The 18,129-nt window shown below is 33.5% G+C and overlaps 1 protein-coding gene across 4 annotated transcripts in view; it reads right to left on the minus strand.

Moving 5' to 3' along the window:
* Positions 1-18,129, minus strand: part of RAB28 (RAB28, member RAS oncogene family) — a 224,468-nt gene that overhangs the window by 183,779 nt on the left and 22,560 nt on the right. For all 4 annotated transcript variants that reach the window (XM_057706378.1, XM_057706377.1, XM_057706375.1 and 1 more), the window contains exon 4: positions 16,302-16,431. In XM_057706378.1, the coding sequence (XP_057562361.1) occupies positions 16,302-16,431 (130 nt within the window). The remainder of the gene's footprint in view (positions 1-16,301; positions 16,432-18,129) is intronic.

The following is an 18,129-nucleotide window of genomic DNA, read 5'->3' on the forward strand; positions in this document are numbered from 1 at the left end:
AATCAGTGAACTTGAAGGTAGGTCAATTGAGATTATTCACAATCAAACTGGAATAAAGGAAAAAAACAAATGATTATCTTAATAGACACTGAAAAAGTATTTGACAAAATCCAACACTCTTCACGATAAAAACACAGCAAAGATATCTGTTCTCATCACTTCTGTTCAATGTAAGTTCTAGCTGGGGCAATAAGGCAAGAAAATGAATCAAAAAGCATCCATATCAGAAAAGAAGTAAAATCATCTCTACTTGTAGATGTCATAATCTTATATGTTGAAAATCTTAACAAATCCACACACATGCAAAAAAACAAACAAAACTATTACAGCCAATAAGCTTGTTCAACAAGGTTGCAGAATATATCAATATATAGAAACATATGCATTTCTATACACTGGCAATGAACAATATAAAAATGAAATCAGGAAAGCATTTCCATTTATAATAGTACAACAGCATGAAAAGTATAAAATACTTTGGAAAGGCAAATTTTATTCTCTGAAAGCTACAAACATTGTTAAAGAAAAAAATAAACGAACAGACTTCCCAAGTTCCTCGACTGGAAGACTTAACATTGTTAAGATGGCAATACTCCCCAAACTGACCTACAGATTTAACAGAAACTGCCAGCTGATGTCTTTACAGAAAATGATAAGCTGATCTTAAAATTCATATGGAAATGCAAGGGACACAAAATAGTCAACACAATCTGAAAGAAGAAGAATAAAGCAGGAGTATTAGACACTTCCTGACTTCAAAACTACAAAGCTACAGTAATAAGACAGTGTGGTAATGGTGTAAGAATAGAAATACATATCTATGAAATATAAGCAAGAATCCAGAAAAAAATCCATGTATCTATAGTCAACTGATTTTGACAAGAGTGTCAAAACCATTCAACGGGAAAATAATAGTTTCTTCAACAAATTGTGCTGAGAAAACAGGATATCCACATGCAAAAGAATGAACCTGGACTCCTACCCACACCATATAAAAATTTACTCAAGGGACTTGCATGGTAGTCCAGTGGCTAAGACTCCACACTTCCAATACAGGGGGCCCAGGTTCGATCCCTGGTCAGGGAACTAGATCCCACATGCCGCAACTAAGAGTTCGCATGCTGCAACAAAGATCCCACACATGGCAACCAAGACCTGGTGCAGCCAAATAAATAAATAAATGTTTTTTTTAAAAACATTTACTCAAAATGATTTGAAGACCTAAACTTAAGAGCTAAAACTATAAAACTCTTTAAAAAAATAGGTATAAATCTTCATGACCTTGGCTAAGGCAATAGTTCCTTAGATATAATACCTAAAGCATAAACAACCAAAGAAAAAAACAGACAAATCGGATTTCATCAAAGTCAAATACTTTTTTGTGTCAAATGACCCTACTAACCTGCAGAATCAAACAAAATATTTATAAATTGTGTCCCTGATTAAGGGTATAATATCCTATAAAGAACACAACTCAACAATTAAAGACAATACAACTTAAAAAGGGGCAAATGATTTGAATATATATTTCTTCAAAGAAGATATACAAACAAACATTAAGTACCTGAAAAGATATTCAACGTGATTAATTGTTAGGGAAAAGAAAATCAAAATCACGAGATATCACTTCACACACACTAGGATGGCTATAATTTTAAAAAAAAGGAAAATAACAAGTGCTGGTGAGAATCTAGAGAAACTGCAGCCCTCACACACTGCTGGCTGGAATGTGAAATGGTGCAAGTGCTGTGGAAAATAGCTTGGCAGTTCCTCAAAAAGTAAGTTACCAGATGACACAGCAATTCCATTCCTAGGTATTATCCCAAGAGAAATAAAAACCTATGTCCATGCAAAAAATATACATAAATGTTCATAAAAGCATTATTCATAATAGCCAAAAACTGGAAACAACCCAAATGTCCATCAATTGATGAATGGATACTTACAAAATGTGGTAAGTTATATCCACACAATGGAATATTATTTAGCTATAAAAAGAAATAAAGTACTGATATATGTTATACCATAAATGAACTTTGAAAACATTATTATAAGTGAAAAAAATCCAAATACAAAAGGTCACATATTTCATGATTCCATTTATATGTCTAGAATAAGCAAACCCATAGGAACAGAAAGTAGATTAGCACTTGCCAGAGATTAGAGAGAGGAAATGGAGGGAACAAAGAGAAAGGGCAAAAGTGACTGCTAATGGGCACAAGGTTTCTTTTGGGGTAAAGAAAACGTTCTAAAATAAGATAGTGGTGATGGCTGCACAATGCAGTGAATATACTAATAACTGTGTACTTTAAAATGGTGAACTTTATGGTAGGTGAATTATATCTAAATTTTTTAAAAATCCCGTAACTATAACATCATAACATTTTTAAAGTATAATATGGTCAATAGTCTCTTGTGGTGACAGAAAATGTTTTGGTTCCTATTTTACCATTCTGAATTAAAACATAGCCAGCAAAATTTTAGATCATGCATACAAAACTCCTAAACTCTTTCTTAATCCCTAAATTTTTCTCCAATATGACACACAATGAATAATGCCTGCAAACACAATTACATACAAACAATTTCCAAAGCACTAACTATATCTCCACCCATTCCTCTCTTTAGAAAGCATGTCAGAAAATAAGTAAGGTGTAATCATATATATATATATTTATATTATTTATATCTACCTTATTATATCTATCACATCATTATATATATTTATGTTATTTATATCTACCTTATTATTATTTGTAATACAGAGCACAACTGATCACATTAAGTGTGTCATGACTGCCTTGTTGCACCTGGAAGTTTTCTCTGTGATGATCCACTTGAAAAAAAAGCTATCAGTAACAAATCTTTGATTATATAGAGACTATAGGATAGATTATAATAATACTAGGTAGAGCTTCTTATTAAAACTCAGTTACTTTTTATACGCGTCCAATAGATTCTTGGATAGTTCATCTGTTCTTCATAATCTTCCAAAAATTTTTTAAGTTTGTATTTCCATAACCATCATATTTATTAAATTTGAAAAAAGTCAACAGAAAGCCATTAGTTCAAAAAGAGGTAAAACAGCCAATCTTCTGGAATTAAGCCTAGTATACTCAGTAGAAAAAGAGAGTTCACTTGAATGCTGGATACAGGCATACCTCATTTCACTGCATTTTTTTACTTTATTGTGCTTCACAGGTACTGCATTTTCTAAAAATTGAAACTTTGTGGCAACACTGCATTGAGCAAGTCTAATGGTACCATTTTTTCCAACAGCATTTGCTCACTCTGTGTTTTTGTGTCACATTTTGGCAATTTTCATGATATTTCAAACTTTTTTATTATTATATTTGTTATGATGATCTATAATCAGTTATCTTTGATGTTATTATTGTAATTGTTTTAGAGCATCACAAACTGAGCCCATATAATACTGTGTGTGTTCTAACTGCTCCACCAACTGGCCATTCCACCGTCTCTCTTCCTCTCTTCGTGCTTCCCTAATGCCTGAGACACAACAATATTCAAATTAGGCCAGTTAATAACCCTACAATGACCTCTAAGTGTTCAAGTAAAAGAAAGAGTCACATGCCTCTCACTTTATATCAAAAGCCAGAATGACTAAGCTTAGTGAGGAAGGCATGTCAAAAGCTGAGATAGGCCAAAAGCTAGGCCTCTTGCGGCAAACAGTTAGCCAAGTTGTGAATGCAAAGGAAAAGTTCTTAAAGGAAATTAAAGGTGCTACTCCAGTAAACACACAAATGATAAGAAAGCAAAACAGCCTTGGTGCTGATATGGAGAAATTTCTTAATTTTATTGAAGTATAGTTGATTTACAATCTTGTGTTTAATTTCTGCTGTACAGTGAAGTGCCTCAGTAATACATATATATATTCTTTTTCATATTCTTTTCCAGTATGGTTTATCATAGGAAATTGAACATAGTTCCCTGTGCTCTACAGTAGGACCTTGTTGTTTATCTATCCTATATACAATAGTTTGTATCTGGTAGTCCCAAACTCCCTGTCCTTCCCTCCCCCACCCCTCCTTTGGCAACCACAAGTCTGTTTTCCATATCTGTAAGTCTGTTCTTGCTTCACAGATATGTTCATTTGCGCCATATTTTAGATTCCACATATAAGTGATATCATATGGTATTTGTCTTTCTCTGACTTACTTCGGTTAGTATGATAATCTCTAGGTCCATCCATGTTGCTGCAAATAGCATTATTTCATTCTTTTTAATAGCTGAGTAATATTCCATTGTAGATATGTACATCTTCTTTATCCATTCATCTGTCAATGGACATTTAGATTGTTTCCATGTCTTGGCTATTGTAAATAGTGCTCCTATGAACATATGGGTGCATGTATCTTTTCAAACTATAGTTTTGTCTGGGTATATGCCCAGGAATGGGAATGCTGGATCATATGGCAACTCTACTGTTAGTTTTTTGAGAAACCTCCATACTGTTCTCCACAGTGGCTGCACCAATTTCCATTCCCACCAACAGTGTAAGAGGGTTCCCTTTTCTCCACTCCCTCTTCAGCATTTGTTTGTAAACTTTTTGATGATGCATTTCCCTAATAATTAGTGATGTTGAGCATCTTTTCATGTGCTTTTTTGGCCATCTATATGTCTTCTTTGAAGACCTCTGACAGTAATGAAAATAAAAACGAAAATAAACAAATGGGACCTAAATAAACTTAAAGGTGTTTGCACAGTAAAGGAAACCATAGACAAAACAAAAAGACATACTAAGTGAAGTTAAGACAGAGAAAGACAAATACCATATGATATCACTTATATGTGGAATCCCAAAAAAAAATGGTACAAATGAACTTATTACAAAACAGAAACAGTCACAGATGTAAAAAACAACCCTATGGTTAACAGCAAGGAAAGGGAGGGTTAGGGATAAACTGGGAGATTGGGATTGACATATACACACTACGATATATAAAACAGATAACTAATAAGGACCTACTGTATAGCACAGGGAACTCTACTGAATGCTCTGTGATGACCTATATGCGAAAAGAATCTAAAAAAATGTGGATATATGTATATGTATAACTGATTCACTTTGCTGCATACCTGAAACTAACACAACACTGTAAATCAACCATATTCCAATAAAAAATAAATTAACTAAAGAAAAGTTTTTAAAAGCCAACATTAAATTCCAAATGGAGAGATATACCCTTGAATTGGTTCAAGACTTACCCATAACCAGATGTATTCAAACCCTACCAGTTTTGCAAAAACTCAGTTTGAAGTCCACATTCCTCTTAATACCTTCCCTCTCACTGATACAGTAGTGCTAAACTACATGTTGTTTTTCTTTTGTACTTTTTGCCTATTATGTTACTCTTACTTCCACAGCAAGACAAGTTTCGTGAAGGGTGGATTCATGATACATGTATCTAGGAAGCAGCCATCTGCTCACAGAAAGAACTTATTACTTTATGGATTGACTGTTAAATAGAAGAGTTATATTAAGTTTGCTATTATCTTTCTATGCTGCTTAATTTTAAGGTATTTCAGATTAGAAAGAACTCAGAACATGCCTTTAACACATATATACAATCACACACAGATTTGAAAGCATCCTATAAGAATTACCTAGTTTAGCCTAATTAATCATCTAATTAATTTTTTAAATTAATTAGAAAAATACAGACCATAATAATATTTATTCTTATTTTTCCATTGTTAGCAATATATTTCATAGTGTACAGTGGTTAATCTTTACCATTCCCTGAATGATAATGAGAGTATATTTTCACAGTAGCAATTGGTGACATTTCAATAAATCAATGTGCTGTAGTGATACCTAAATAAAAGCTTATTTTACTATAATGATGCTTCCAGGCTTCCCTCAAGTCAGGTGGTTACTTGCAGTTAATGATCTGTGACATGCCACACAAGTAGTCCTAAAAAGACTTATTATCCACTGCATGTGCAACAATATTTGCTTTATGGATGGCTAAATGAATGAAGACATTCAATGTAACTGTAAAAGTAAAATCAAAAGAAAACTTACAAGTAACATGTTTTCTTTAAGTAAAAGGGCTGTGACCATTTTCCATTAATACTTAACCTTTTGCTGGAGCAGTGCAACCACATATAATGCTCAAATCCATAAAGCCCAAGAGCTGTTCTGGGTTAATGCTAATTAACTGCCCCTAATCAAAAGAGCAGTAACTTTCCAAAAATGTGAGATCATCAGCTTTTATTGTTGACGTCAAAGACATATCACAAAGATTAACGAACAATAAAAAAAGACATATGCTTTATACTTAAGTGTCTTTCAGTAAATTTACATATACATATGCAATACAAACACACCAAGAAAAAAATTATTATTATGCTGCACACGAAACTTGTTAATCTCAAACAATACACTATCTTTTACAGCTGCCAGACTTTGTAAGCATTCAAATGTTTACCATTTATAATTTTATTTCATTTACTAGACTCAGCTTTTGTCTACCATATGTCCACTGTGGATTAACTATTCCCTTAGGTACAATTAAGGCCTTTCCATTTGTTGTAAGAAGAGCTAAGTATGAAGGACACAGCCAGAAATAACATTTATACCTCAACCAAAAACAGAAGTACATTCAAACTCAAATGATGGTTTATGCAGCATCTTTTTTTTTATTAGACACATGTCTACAAAGCAAAATAAACTTGAGATAAAAATTCATGGCAACTGTATGCCAGCTTTCACCATTCAGATTGAATATCAAAATTATATCACCTCTATCAAGTGAATTTAAATATTTTTCCAGAAAAATATACTTCTAAACTACAAGTAAAGGGTGGCTTCCAAACAATAATTATAACCAAAAATTTAATCATTATTTATGTATTTCAAAGAAATTTCTCAAAATTTTTAATGTTTTTGATTTTTAAATCCTTAAATTAAAAAAATACATAGACTTAGCAATACCTCCTCGCATTACCCATAACTAGAAGACAGGCTTTTGAGAGAAAGCAGGAAATACAATAACACATACAGCACCTGTTTTATACCAGGCATGGTTCTAGGAGTTTCACATGTATTTAATTTTTATAACGATCTCTTTATAAGGTAGGTGCTATTGTTATTTCCATTTTACAGATGACAAAACTGAGGTACAAAGAGGGTAAGTATCTTAGTATGGTCACATATTTAAATAAGTGAGCTGCAATGAGGTATCACCTCATACCGGTCTGAATGGCATCATCAAAAAATACAAACAATAAATGCTGGAGAGGGTGTGGAGAAAAGGAAACCTTCCTGCACTGCTGGTGGGAATGTAAATCGGTACAGCCACTGTGGAGAGCAGTACGGAGGTTCCTTAAAAAACTAAAAACAGCAATCCCACTACTGGGCGTATACCCAGAGAAAATCATAATCCAAAAAGATACATGTACCACAATGTTCATTGCAGCACTATTTACAATAGCCAGGACGTGGAAGCAACCTAAATGCCCATCAACAGATGAATGGATAAAGAAGATGTGGCACACATATACAATGGAATATTACTCAGTCATGAAAAGAAATGAAACTGAGTTATTTGTAGTGAGGTGGATGGACCCAGAGTCTGTCATATAGAGTGAAGTCAGAAAGAGAAAAACAAATGCTGTATGCTAACACATATATATGGAATCTAAACAAAATGGTACCAATGAACCCAGTGGCAGGGCAAGAATAAAGACACAGATGTAGAGAATGGACTTGATGACGTGGGCAGAAGGGGAAACTGGGACAAAGTGAGTGAGTAGCACTGACATATATACGCTACCAAATGTAAAATAGATGGCTAATGGGAAGCTGCTGCATAGCATAGGAAGATCAACTAGATGACGGGTGATGACCTAGAGGGGTGGGATAGGGAGGGTGGGAGGGAGGCAACATGGGGATGTATATGTAAATACAGCTGATGTACTTTGTTGTACAGCAGGAACTGGCACAAGCAATTATTCTCCAATAAAGATCTGAAGTAAGTAAGTAAGTAAATAAATAAATAATGAACCTAAGTGGTCTTACCTAGAAATGTATGTCCTTGCCCACTACTCTATATTGTCTCTATATTAAAGATATTAAGATGCTAGAATACACTATAAAATAAATATCCATAAGGGAAAATACAACTTCTCATCTTTCTAAAATTAAAATTTTGAATGAAAAGTAAGCAATTAGGGCTAAAAGTTTAGTTTTCAAAAGAACTATGTGTGTAATGTAAGACTCATTTTACATGATCTTATGCAATAGTAACTCATAAGCACCAAGTGAGGTTCTTCCAGATGAAAAACCTAGCCTCAGAGTTTTACAGAAGCTAGGAAAAAAAAAAAAAGCATTATTTCTCTTTATCATCTCAAAAGTTCCATCTTTTACTGAGGTAGAGAATTAATAATTTTATAGTCATTCATAAGCATTTATTGAGCACTTTCTCTGTGCCAGGGACTGAGCTTGATACTAGAGACAGCAGTGAAAAGACAGACAGTCTCTGCCTTCATGGAGCTTCAGTTACAGAACATCTACATAATTCCAAAAGGAAAAAAGCAAAAAACAAAACAAAAAAACCTTTGCTCTAAAAAACCGTGACTTTTTCAGAACACAGATATAGAGATCAAACTAGTCATCACCAGTAAAGAGAGGGAAGAGAAGAGGGGCAAGATAAGGTAGGGGATTAAGAGGTACAAACTACTATGCATAAAAGAAATAAGCTACAAGGGTATATTGTACAGCAAAGGGAATATAGCCAATACTTTATAACTCTAAATGGAGTCTAATCTATAAAAATACTGAATCACCATGCTGTTTACCTGAAACTAACATAATATTATAAATCAACTATACTTCAAAGAGAAGAAATGCTATTTTTAGAGACCCCAAAAGCACTTGAAAGTTGGTCATATTTCCAGGGTGTGCCTGGCAAATACTAAGAATTCAATAAATCTTGGTCATATTTATTGTTGTTGTTTTATTAGGTATATGCACCTATTCATGTACACAGAAAATGGATGCTTAATAATCTAATAACTGAATGATAAAATGAGCCTAAGAAATCATCTCTACAGACATAAGAAGACAGGATTTCAATTACATAAAAACTCTCTTAAAATTGTATGGCAACAGGGCTTCCTAGGTGGCTCAGTGGTTGAGAATCCGCCTGCCAACGCAGGGGATACGCGTCGATTGTTGCTCCAGGAAGATCCCACATGCCGCGGAGCAACTAAACCCATGCGCCACAACTATTCAGCCAGCGCTTTAGAGCCTGTGAGCCACAGCTGTTGAGCCCATGTGCTGCAACCACTGAAGCCCATGTGCCTAGAGCCTGTGCTCCACAACAAAAGAAGCCATGGCAATGAGGAGCCCATGAACCACAACGAAGAGTAGCCCCTGCTCACCTCAACTGGAGAAAGCCTGTGTGCAGAAATGAAGACCCAACACAGCCAATAAACGAATAAATAATTTTTTTAAAAAAATTGTATGGCAACAAATATGTTCAATTAATCAGACACAGCTAAACACAGTTTGGGTCATCATATTTTAGGAACAGAAGGTGCTTATGATTGCCTAGTACAATGCCCTCATTTTATACGTGAGGCTCATCTTAAGTAATTAAATAAATTGCCAAGGTAATGTAGCTAGATAAAATGACAGTAGCAAGACAAAGTTTTCTGATTCCCCACTCTAGTGTTCTTTTAATCTATACTGGATTTATTACACAATCACTACAAACATAAATTAAATTACTAAAGGGGCTTAAATTACATTAATAAAAATCTCAAATCTCCTTTTCACAAAAAAAGTTTTTATAGCTGTATTCTTTTATTTAATATTTTATTTAATATTAATTTAATATCTAATAATTTTTTCTAAAATTTAAAATCATAGACATCATAAAAGAAACAATAGGTGGATTATGCTTTCTTTAGCATTTAATAAACTTTCTCTATCATGACAATGAAAGACAGACAGAAATCATATAAACAGATTGCTATGAATGAATTGCTTACACAATTCTCCCAAAACAAACAGAGCAAAACCACAAAATCCTTAAACTTCTCGAGCTAAGTAAACTGTAATACTGTCAAATGGTTTAAGTAGGCCAACTAAAAAAACTATGAAATGACATAATAATATCATTGCAACAACTGTCAGGTGAAAAATGGTTTTTGATTAGTATTATGAAAAAGCACTCATTTGACATTTTCTTTCCCAATATATCAGTCACAAAACCAGTTTCAATACAAGCTTATGCATTTAATTTAAGGAAACTACTCAACCAATTAAACATGAAATACTATCAAAATGTTCTCTAAAGTACCATAAGAGTGTGAAGTATCACGTAAGAGAATAGCTGTAAGTGTATATATATATTAAAATATTCTCTCACTCAGTGTACAGAATACTGATGCTATCAGTTATCTACCAGTAAGTAAATAATCATAGCCCTATTTGATAAATTTACATGTAAAGAGGGGAAAAAGCAAAAAAACAAAAACAAAAACAAATGAAGCAACCGAAACATTACGTCCATCTGAAAAAGACACTTGGATCTGATACTTTGGGATTACTGTTACCGGGACAAAAAGAACCAAAGTATTAAAATAAATGGGTAAGGGGCAAAATGTTATAATTTAGATTGTATAAACAGAATGAACTTTTAAAATCCTCAAGAGAGTTTTTGTTTATTGCTTTATAAATTGTAAACTCTCTTAAGCAAACTGGTAATAATGAGTCACCTGTTCACTGACATAATATTGTAGATGGTAAATTTTATAGAAGTTGATATGAATCTTTCAAAACAGGAATCAGAGTAAATGTTACTTACTTCATAGTTTCACATTTCCACTCTCCAGATAAAATAAGAATTTTTGAAAACTCAAAAGAGTCACAGCACAGGCAAGTACATTCATGTAAATGCCCATGAAGTTCTTAAAGCTGGATATATAACCATCTCTTATACACTTCTACTACTAAGAATAAAGAATAGTCTTTAAAAGCCTTGTGATAATTTTATTGAGAGCATCAGTAAAATTTTCAACTTAAAATTTACTTGTTTTACTAATACATTTCCAGGGAGTTCAGGGAACACAACTTACAGGGTACATTAAAATGTAACCTTTGAACCTCACAGTGTAAAACATCACTTCCTGGGCAGAGATAGTACTCCAAGAACAATCAATCACTGTTAAGAAGAATATACACTCAACATTGTTAATTAGTGTTGATGCACTCTTCTCTATGCCCTCATCTGTCATGAAGATTGTTTAAAAATCTGAGTTATTAGTCTTTATTTGGGAAAGGATCTGTTTAATATCTTTAAGAGTAGAAATCATTCATCCATCCACTCTATACTGGAGCGTGATAATTCCTACTCCCAGTACAAGTTACTGATAACCACCACCCCTCCACTAACTAAGAAGCTATAAATCAGGAAGGGGGCAGCTCCTATGCAACCCTGTTAATTTCTGTTTACAATCTATCCAACTGAGAATGTTAGCTAGTCAGGGGAGAAACTAGGTGATGGATCAGATAGTAGGAAAACAGAACAGCTTAAAGACAGAAAATAACAAAATGACAAATTAAAATGCCATGTGGTTATAAAACATGGATTGAATATAAAATTAATATTTAAAAAATTAATATTCTTGAATGTTCATTTCATTTTAATTTGAACCTTCCCTGAAACACTAAAAGAAAAACTAAAATTATATTTGAGGGCAGACTATGATTTTTAAACACAAAAATTTTAAATTTGTAAATAAAAGCTGAAAGTGTACATTTCTACACTTATGTAAGTCACAAGAAAATGAAACAAAATTCTTAACTTTTTTAGATTTAACATAAAATCATGATAGAAAATCTATGACATTTTATCTCAAACATGATCCAGCAAAATATAGCTTCGATGTGTTTCCTAAGAAACTCTTGACATTATTCACCAGAGTGGAATGCAGTAGGCTAGTTGGGCCTGAAGGCCATCTAACAGATTCCTTGTATCTACATATGTATTTTTCCTCATTAAGAAAACCATTTTCCCTGAATAACATATCCCAGGCCATAAACATTTCTAATTTCAACAGTCTTCATGAAAAGGCTTTTATTCACTCATTCAGTATTCATTCATTCAGGCATTGTTCTAAGTGATGAGGTCCTTAGCTTTCACAGAACTTAGACAAGAAACAAACAAGAAATGATATCAGATGACAATGAGACTACCCAGATAACTGAAACAGAACATCCTGACAAAAAGGGACTTGGTGACTCGTTTAGATCTGAGTAGTCAAGGAAGGCAACCCTGAGGAGATGACATTTAAGATGAGATCCAAATGACAAACTGGAGCCAGCCAAGACAAATGCGCCTTACACGTATAGTGGACACTGGAGCATGATGGTGTGTTAGGCCATGGTCAGGTCCACCTGTAATAAGACTGTAATAAGTGGACATAAATTGAAAATCTCTAGGCTCTGCAGTGCAGGCTCTGACCAAGTGAGAGTGCCCCAATGCTGGGAGAGCAAGACCTTCAAGGCCAGGAAATCAGGTATAAGGCCTGGTGCAGAAGTTGCCTTAGATGGTAATATAACTGTTTTCAGGTGCTTATGTGGCTATATCCACAGTCTATCAGACATCTCACTGTACCTGGAGCTGCAGACATCATCAAACTTCAACAGAACTTCCATAAAACACACAGAATAAGTAGATGACTTACCTTCTTCTGCATTCTGAAAGTTACTACCAGGAATATTTTTTTTACCTCACTAGGGAAAAGTAGGGCCTTCCATGGAATTTGAACATAATTTTATTTATTAATACCAACAACCAGACAAAGCAAAACAAAGTCAAATTTCTAGAAAACTTGAAGATGGCAGAGAAAAAGAATAACATTAAGACCCAGGTTAGCAGGTCCCAACCACTCCTTAAGCACTCTTTGTTGTTCAACCTTTGCGCAAATTAACAATGACTAGCTGAATACACATAGCTGGCACTGGAGAATGCTTGCTGAATGAATGGCCCTACCCAATACACAGTATGATAACTATCATGGTAAAAAAAAAAAAAAAACAAGGAAATACTGAAATAATTAACTTACTAATTACCAATTCTATTTCATTAAAGCAAGTCCCTTCCTCTGTTGGCTATATCATTAACCTACACTAGTTATCCTCTGTGTTTAACCATAATAAAACGCAATTTTTACAAAAGTAAACCCATAATCATCTTTACCTGAGACTATTCTCAATCCTCAGCCCAAATTTCTGAGAGTTTACCATATTTTAATAAAAAGCAAATAATTTTATAACTTACTAATTATAAGCTCTTATTATGGAACAAATTCACACACACACATACACTCTCTGTATGGAAATTTTCTCTGTATCCCATCTTTTTGCTAAACTTTGGCTAAAAATTAGCTAATGCTGCCAATATTTTCATAGCCTACACATACTTCTTTTCAACATATGCATTCTACTCAAGCAAAGAACAGGACAAAATGAATTTTTAAAAGCACATTTAGGCAGATAATAATCATAATAATTCAGCTTCAAATGTCTTCCCATCATGTTTCTTTTGCTTTGCCTTTAACCAGTACCTGAAGTCTTTGTTTTTAATTGAGGAATTCATTGTCAATAGATCTATTCTAAAAGAAACGTTAAAGGAAGTTCTTCAAACAGAAGAATCTACTTTCAGACTCTTGGATCTATACAGATAAATAAAGAGTGCTGGCAATGTAAATGTAAAATAAAATTACTTTTATCATTTTTAATTGCTCTTAAAAACAAAATGACTGTTTAAGGGAAAAATTATTTATAGAATACATAAAAATATTTCTGACAATAATAACACAAAGTATTGGTGCAGGAGGGAATTAAACAATCATGTTTAAGTCCCATATACTAGACATGAAGAGGCATACTATTATTTGACGGTAGACTAATTAAGGATGTATATTGAAAGTCCTAAGGAAAAAACTAAAAATACAATATATAAATATATATTATGTGTAAGTTAATAGATGAGATAAAATGGAATAATAAATGATCAATTAACTCAAGAGAAAGCAGAGAAAGAGGAAAAAAAAAAGAAACAGACTGAACAAATATAACACTCATCTGATGAATGAAAAAAGTCAGATGGAACAACTGTAAAAGTCTTACCATCTGGAACATTCCTGAATCTGGTGGCTGCTTCCTTGACTTGGAAGACTTTCCAATGTTTCATGAGGCCCTTGATATAGCAACTCTTAATAAAATCTTTTTAATTAGTTTGGTGTTGATTAAAAAAAAAAAAGTCTTTGCTTTTTAATATAATTATATCTCCAAAAAAGAAAATGAGTGTATACAACGTAACATCAACTTGGAAACACAAACTGTAAGATCATTCACTACATGATCATACTGATCATATGAAACTGGCCCAGTGATAGATAACAGTAAATAATATCCAGGAAAATGTTCATCTCTAATCACTTAATTTTACACATATCACATTCTGTGTGACTACATACTCTATTATATGATCTCATTCTGAAAGAGAATATTATAAACACAAGAAAGGGGTTAGAGCTAAGCCAAAAGTGAAAAAATTCTTTTGATGACTTTCATGCTTTTAAATCTCAAACATAACACTGCAACCATTTTTTGCATAAATTCATATAATTATATAAATGTTTGTTTTTAAAACCCAGGAATGGCATCACCAGCACAGTCCAATAGCCCACCTAGTCTAACATCCTGTCTTAGACAGTGACCAATGGCGGAGGCCTCAAAGGATAGCATAAACACACAATATAATGTATATAATTGTGCACCACTACACCATTACTCCAGATGTGGTTAGATTATATCCTGAAAGAAATGAAAACAAATCCCAACCCCCATCACTCCCTTACTCTATAATTTCCCAAAAGGTGATGGGAAGCCTCCAATAAAGCACAAATTTAACTATAATATAAACCAATGCTTTGGTGACATGACAAATGACTAACAAATGACCTCCTAAAATGAAGAGCTGCACTCAGAAACAGAACCTAAGCTCATCAAAACTTATCACTAGTAAAGGGTGATTTCAATGAATTGAAAAGCATCTGATTCACTCAATTAGAGCTATAAAATAGACGAGCAAAACTTAACTAAAGCTTAAAAAACATTGTTTCTTTTATCCAAGGCATGCATTTTGTGATATGTGATACTGTTTTCTAGAAAGTATTACAAAATTTATATTTTTAACTCTTCAGAGAAATGATATTCACACCTGTTTTATAATGGTTTTAAAGTAAACCTTGGATTTATTAAATGTTCATCTAAGTGTGCAAAACTACATAATGAAGAAATCGTGGTTTGGTCCTCCAGGAAGTACTATTTCCTAAACAATTACAGACAAAAAAAATGCACTATATTTTTAAAGACTTTTGGAGAAGATAATTCTCTTGGTAGTATACCTGGGTATTGATTTAACAAAGCTTATAGTCAGGAAACAGTTCCTGACCTGAACCCTCCATGGTACAATTTAAATGCATTTTCTCTTTTTCTGACCTCAAATAAGTTGTAGAAGATTAGGTCATATCATATCTTATGTATTTGAAAACTCTTATTAAGGTCCCCTTTCCCAGGGTAAATGCACTGTAAGACTATGAAGCAAATAACAATCTTGTACTGAATTCAGTCCTATAATTTTTATATGCTGCATATCATAACCCAAGAGACAAATCTCAAAAATTACTTCTCCATCATTTTTACCCAGCACAACTCCTCCCCCAACACAATACATTCTTTCCCAAAAAAAAAAAAAAAATCTATATTTAAGAATAAACCCCAAAAATTTAGAAAAGGAAGTTTATGACCAATGAGAGCAAGGAACAATGCACACAAAATTCCATGCAGACACTGCTTCCTTCCCTAGGACAGGGTATCATTTAATGAAATGTATCTCTCAAAATCTCTGGGGCAGAGCTGAAGCTGCAGTGTAATATCATAAAATCTGCAGCTGTGCTGCTGTTCATAATAGTCCACGCTGCTTCCTTAGACCACAGGAAGCCAAAACACACACACTGCCTGAACGGAGCTTACCTTAACAAGGAATTGGCCAAAGCAGCAGAGCAGTTACGATAGATCAAGCATCAAAACTGTTATTGAAAAGACTGTACAATCTTTAGGAATTTTCTCCTCAACTTGCTCACTTCAGGAAAACAGTATCTATTTCTGTTTCCGAACATCAATTTTTTAGGAATAAAAACTACAGGATAGGCAAATAAAGTTTACTATATATAAATAAACATTAGTAACTTACTTTTATTGCCCACCAAGGCAACCAGCGGCTGAGTTTCTGACTCCTCACTCACTTTCTTCACCACAGAATACCAATCTTCTAAATTCTCAAAGCTTTGATAATTTGTAATATCATACACCAAGAGGATTCCCTGTCACAAAAGAGTCACAGAATATTTATAAAACACTACTTTAAAAAACATTAATAATGAATACTCAAGTAATATATATGCTAAGTAGAGTATAAAAAATAAAACGTGGACTGTTTGTATCTGACTTCAATTTAGGTATTAGCAGACAGATCATACTGAATGTTTTCATTCAAGATAAATCCAGCAATTAAGATACAATGCAAATGTAAGCTAAAGAATAATTTTATGAAGCTGTAAGTGGTTTCCAAATGAAATATCTGGGATATGTTTGGTAAGTTTCAATAAGCATAAGAAAATCATATCACAGAGGTGGAAAAAGCTGCAGGGTCTACAATTCTGCCTGTCACCTTCATGCGATCAAACATTTAAAGCTTTCAATAAATAACCATCTGCTGCTGCTCTTTTTAAATATTTTCAAAAATGGAGATTCCATGACATCCCTTGATAGTCAATTTCAGTGTTTAACACAATTTTCTTTAAATGAAATCAGTCGATTTCCTCTTTCGGTCCTCTGTGCATTTGGAGAACAACATGAGAGTGTCCTCCTTATAATAACCCTTCATGTACTTGAAGATAGTTAAGTAACTCCTTCACCATCTCCCTTCCAGAATAAACAAACTCAATTCCTTAAACTTGCCTCAAAGGACCTATTTTCTATCCCTTTAATCATAGTTTTTGGTTCTTCCCAGGACAGGCTACATATAGTTTTTTGACATCCTCTTTAAAATGAGCAATGTAAAACTGGACATGATACTGTAACAAGAGCCTGAACAAAGCCAAATATAACAGAGGGATTGCTTCCTGCCTCTTACATATCATATTCCTTTTAATATATCCCATTATTTTGTGTGGGAAGGAGAAGAAGTATGTACACACACAAAAATAACACTGCCACATTCTTGATTCTCATCCAATTTGTGGTCACTTAATACAAAGCTCTGCATATATAAGTCTGGACTCTAATGGCACTTACGGCTCCTACTTCTTGTTATAATCATAAACGTTGACTACTTTTTTACACCTACTATATACCAGACAGATACATTGATCTTTTCATTAACCCTCACAAAAAATCATGCAAGACTGGTATTATTATCCTCATTTTACTAATAAACACGAAGTCACATGAAGCCAGGATGTGAATCAAAAAGACTGAATGAATATAAAGTCCACTCATTCATTCTACAAACATTTGTCTGCCACCTATATGCCAAGCATTGTGCTGGATACCAGGGATATAAATTCCAACCTCAAGGAACTCAGTCTTGCAGCAAAGCCAGGCACATAAATAGACAAGTATGTAACAGAGAAGTCACAGCCAATGATATGCTGGTAAATATTAATTAACCAGCTCAAGACACGGCAGGGGTGGGGAAGGGATGAGTGTTATTTGTAGCATCTGCCAATTTCTATAGTGTAAATACTCCCCTGTGGTTATTTTAAACCTATTGATGTCACTTCACCAAACAGAGTTGGGTAGGACACCACTATACAGCATTTCCACTATAAAGATACACTAGATATAAACAACCTCAAGAGTACAGACAACAGAAATATACAGTAAAATAATCAGTGATGCATTTTGATCATATAAATCTTTTTTTAACACAATTTATGAGTTTACATATATTTTTAATCACGAATATATTCAACAACCAGCTCACAAAAATTTCTGAAAATTTAACAATTGATTCTCCC

This window comes from Hippopotamus amphibius, chromosome 13 (assembly GCF_030028045.1).
Source record: "Hippopotamus amphibius kiboko isolate mHipAmp2 chromosome 13, mHipAmp2.hap2, whole genome shotgun sequence".
Lineage (NCBI taxonomy): Eukaryota > Metazoa > Chordata > Mammalia > Artiodactyla > Hippopotamidae > Hippopotamus > Hippopotamus amphibius.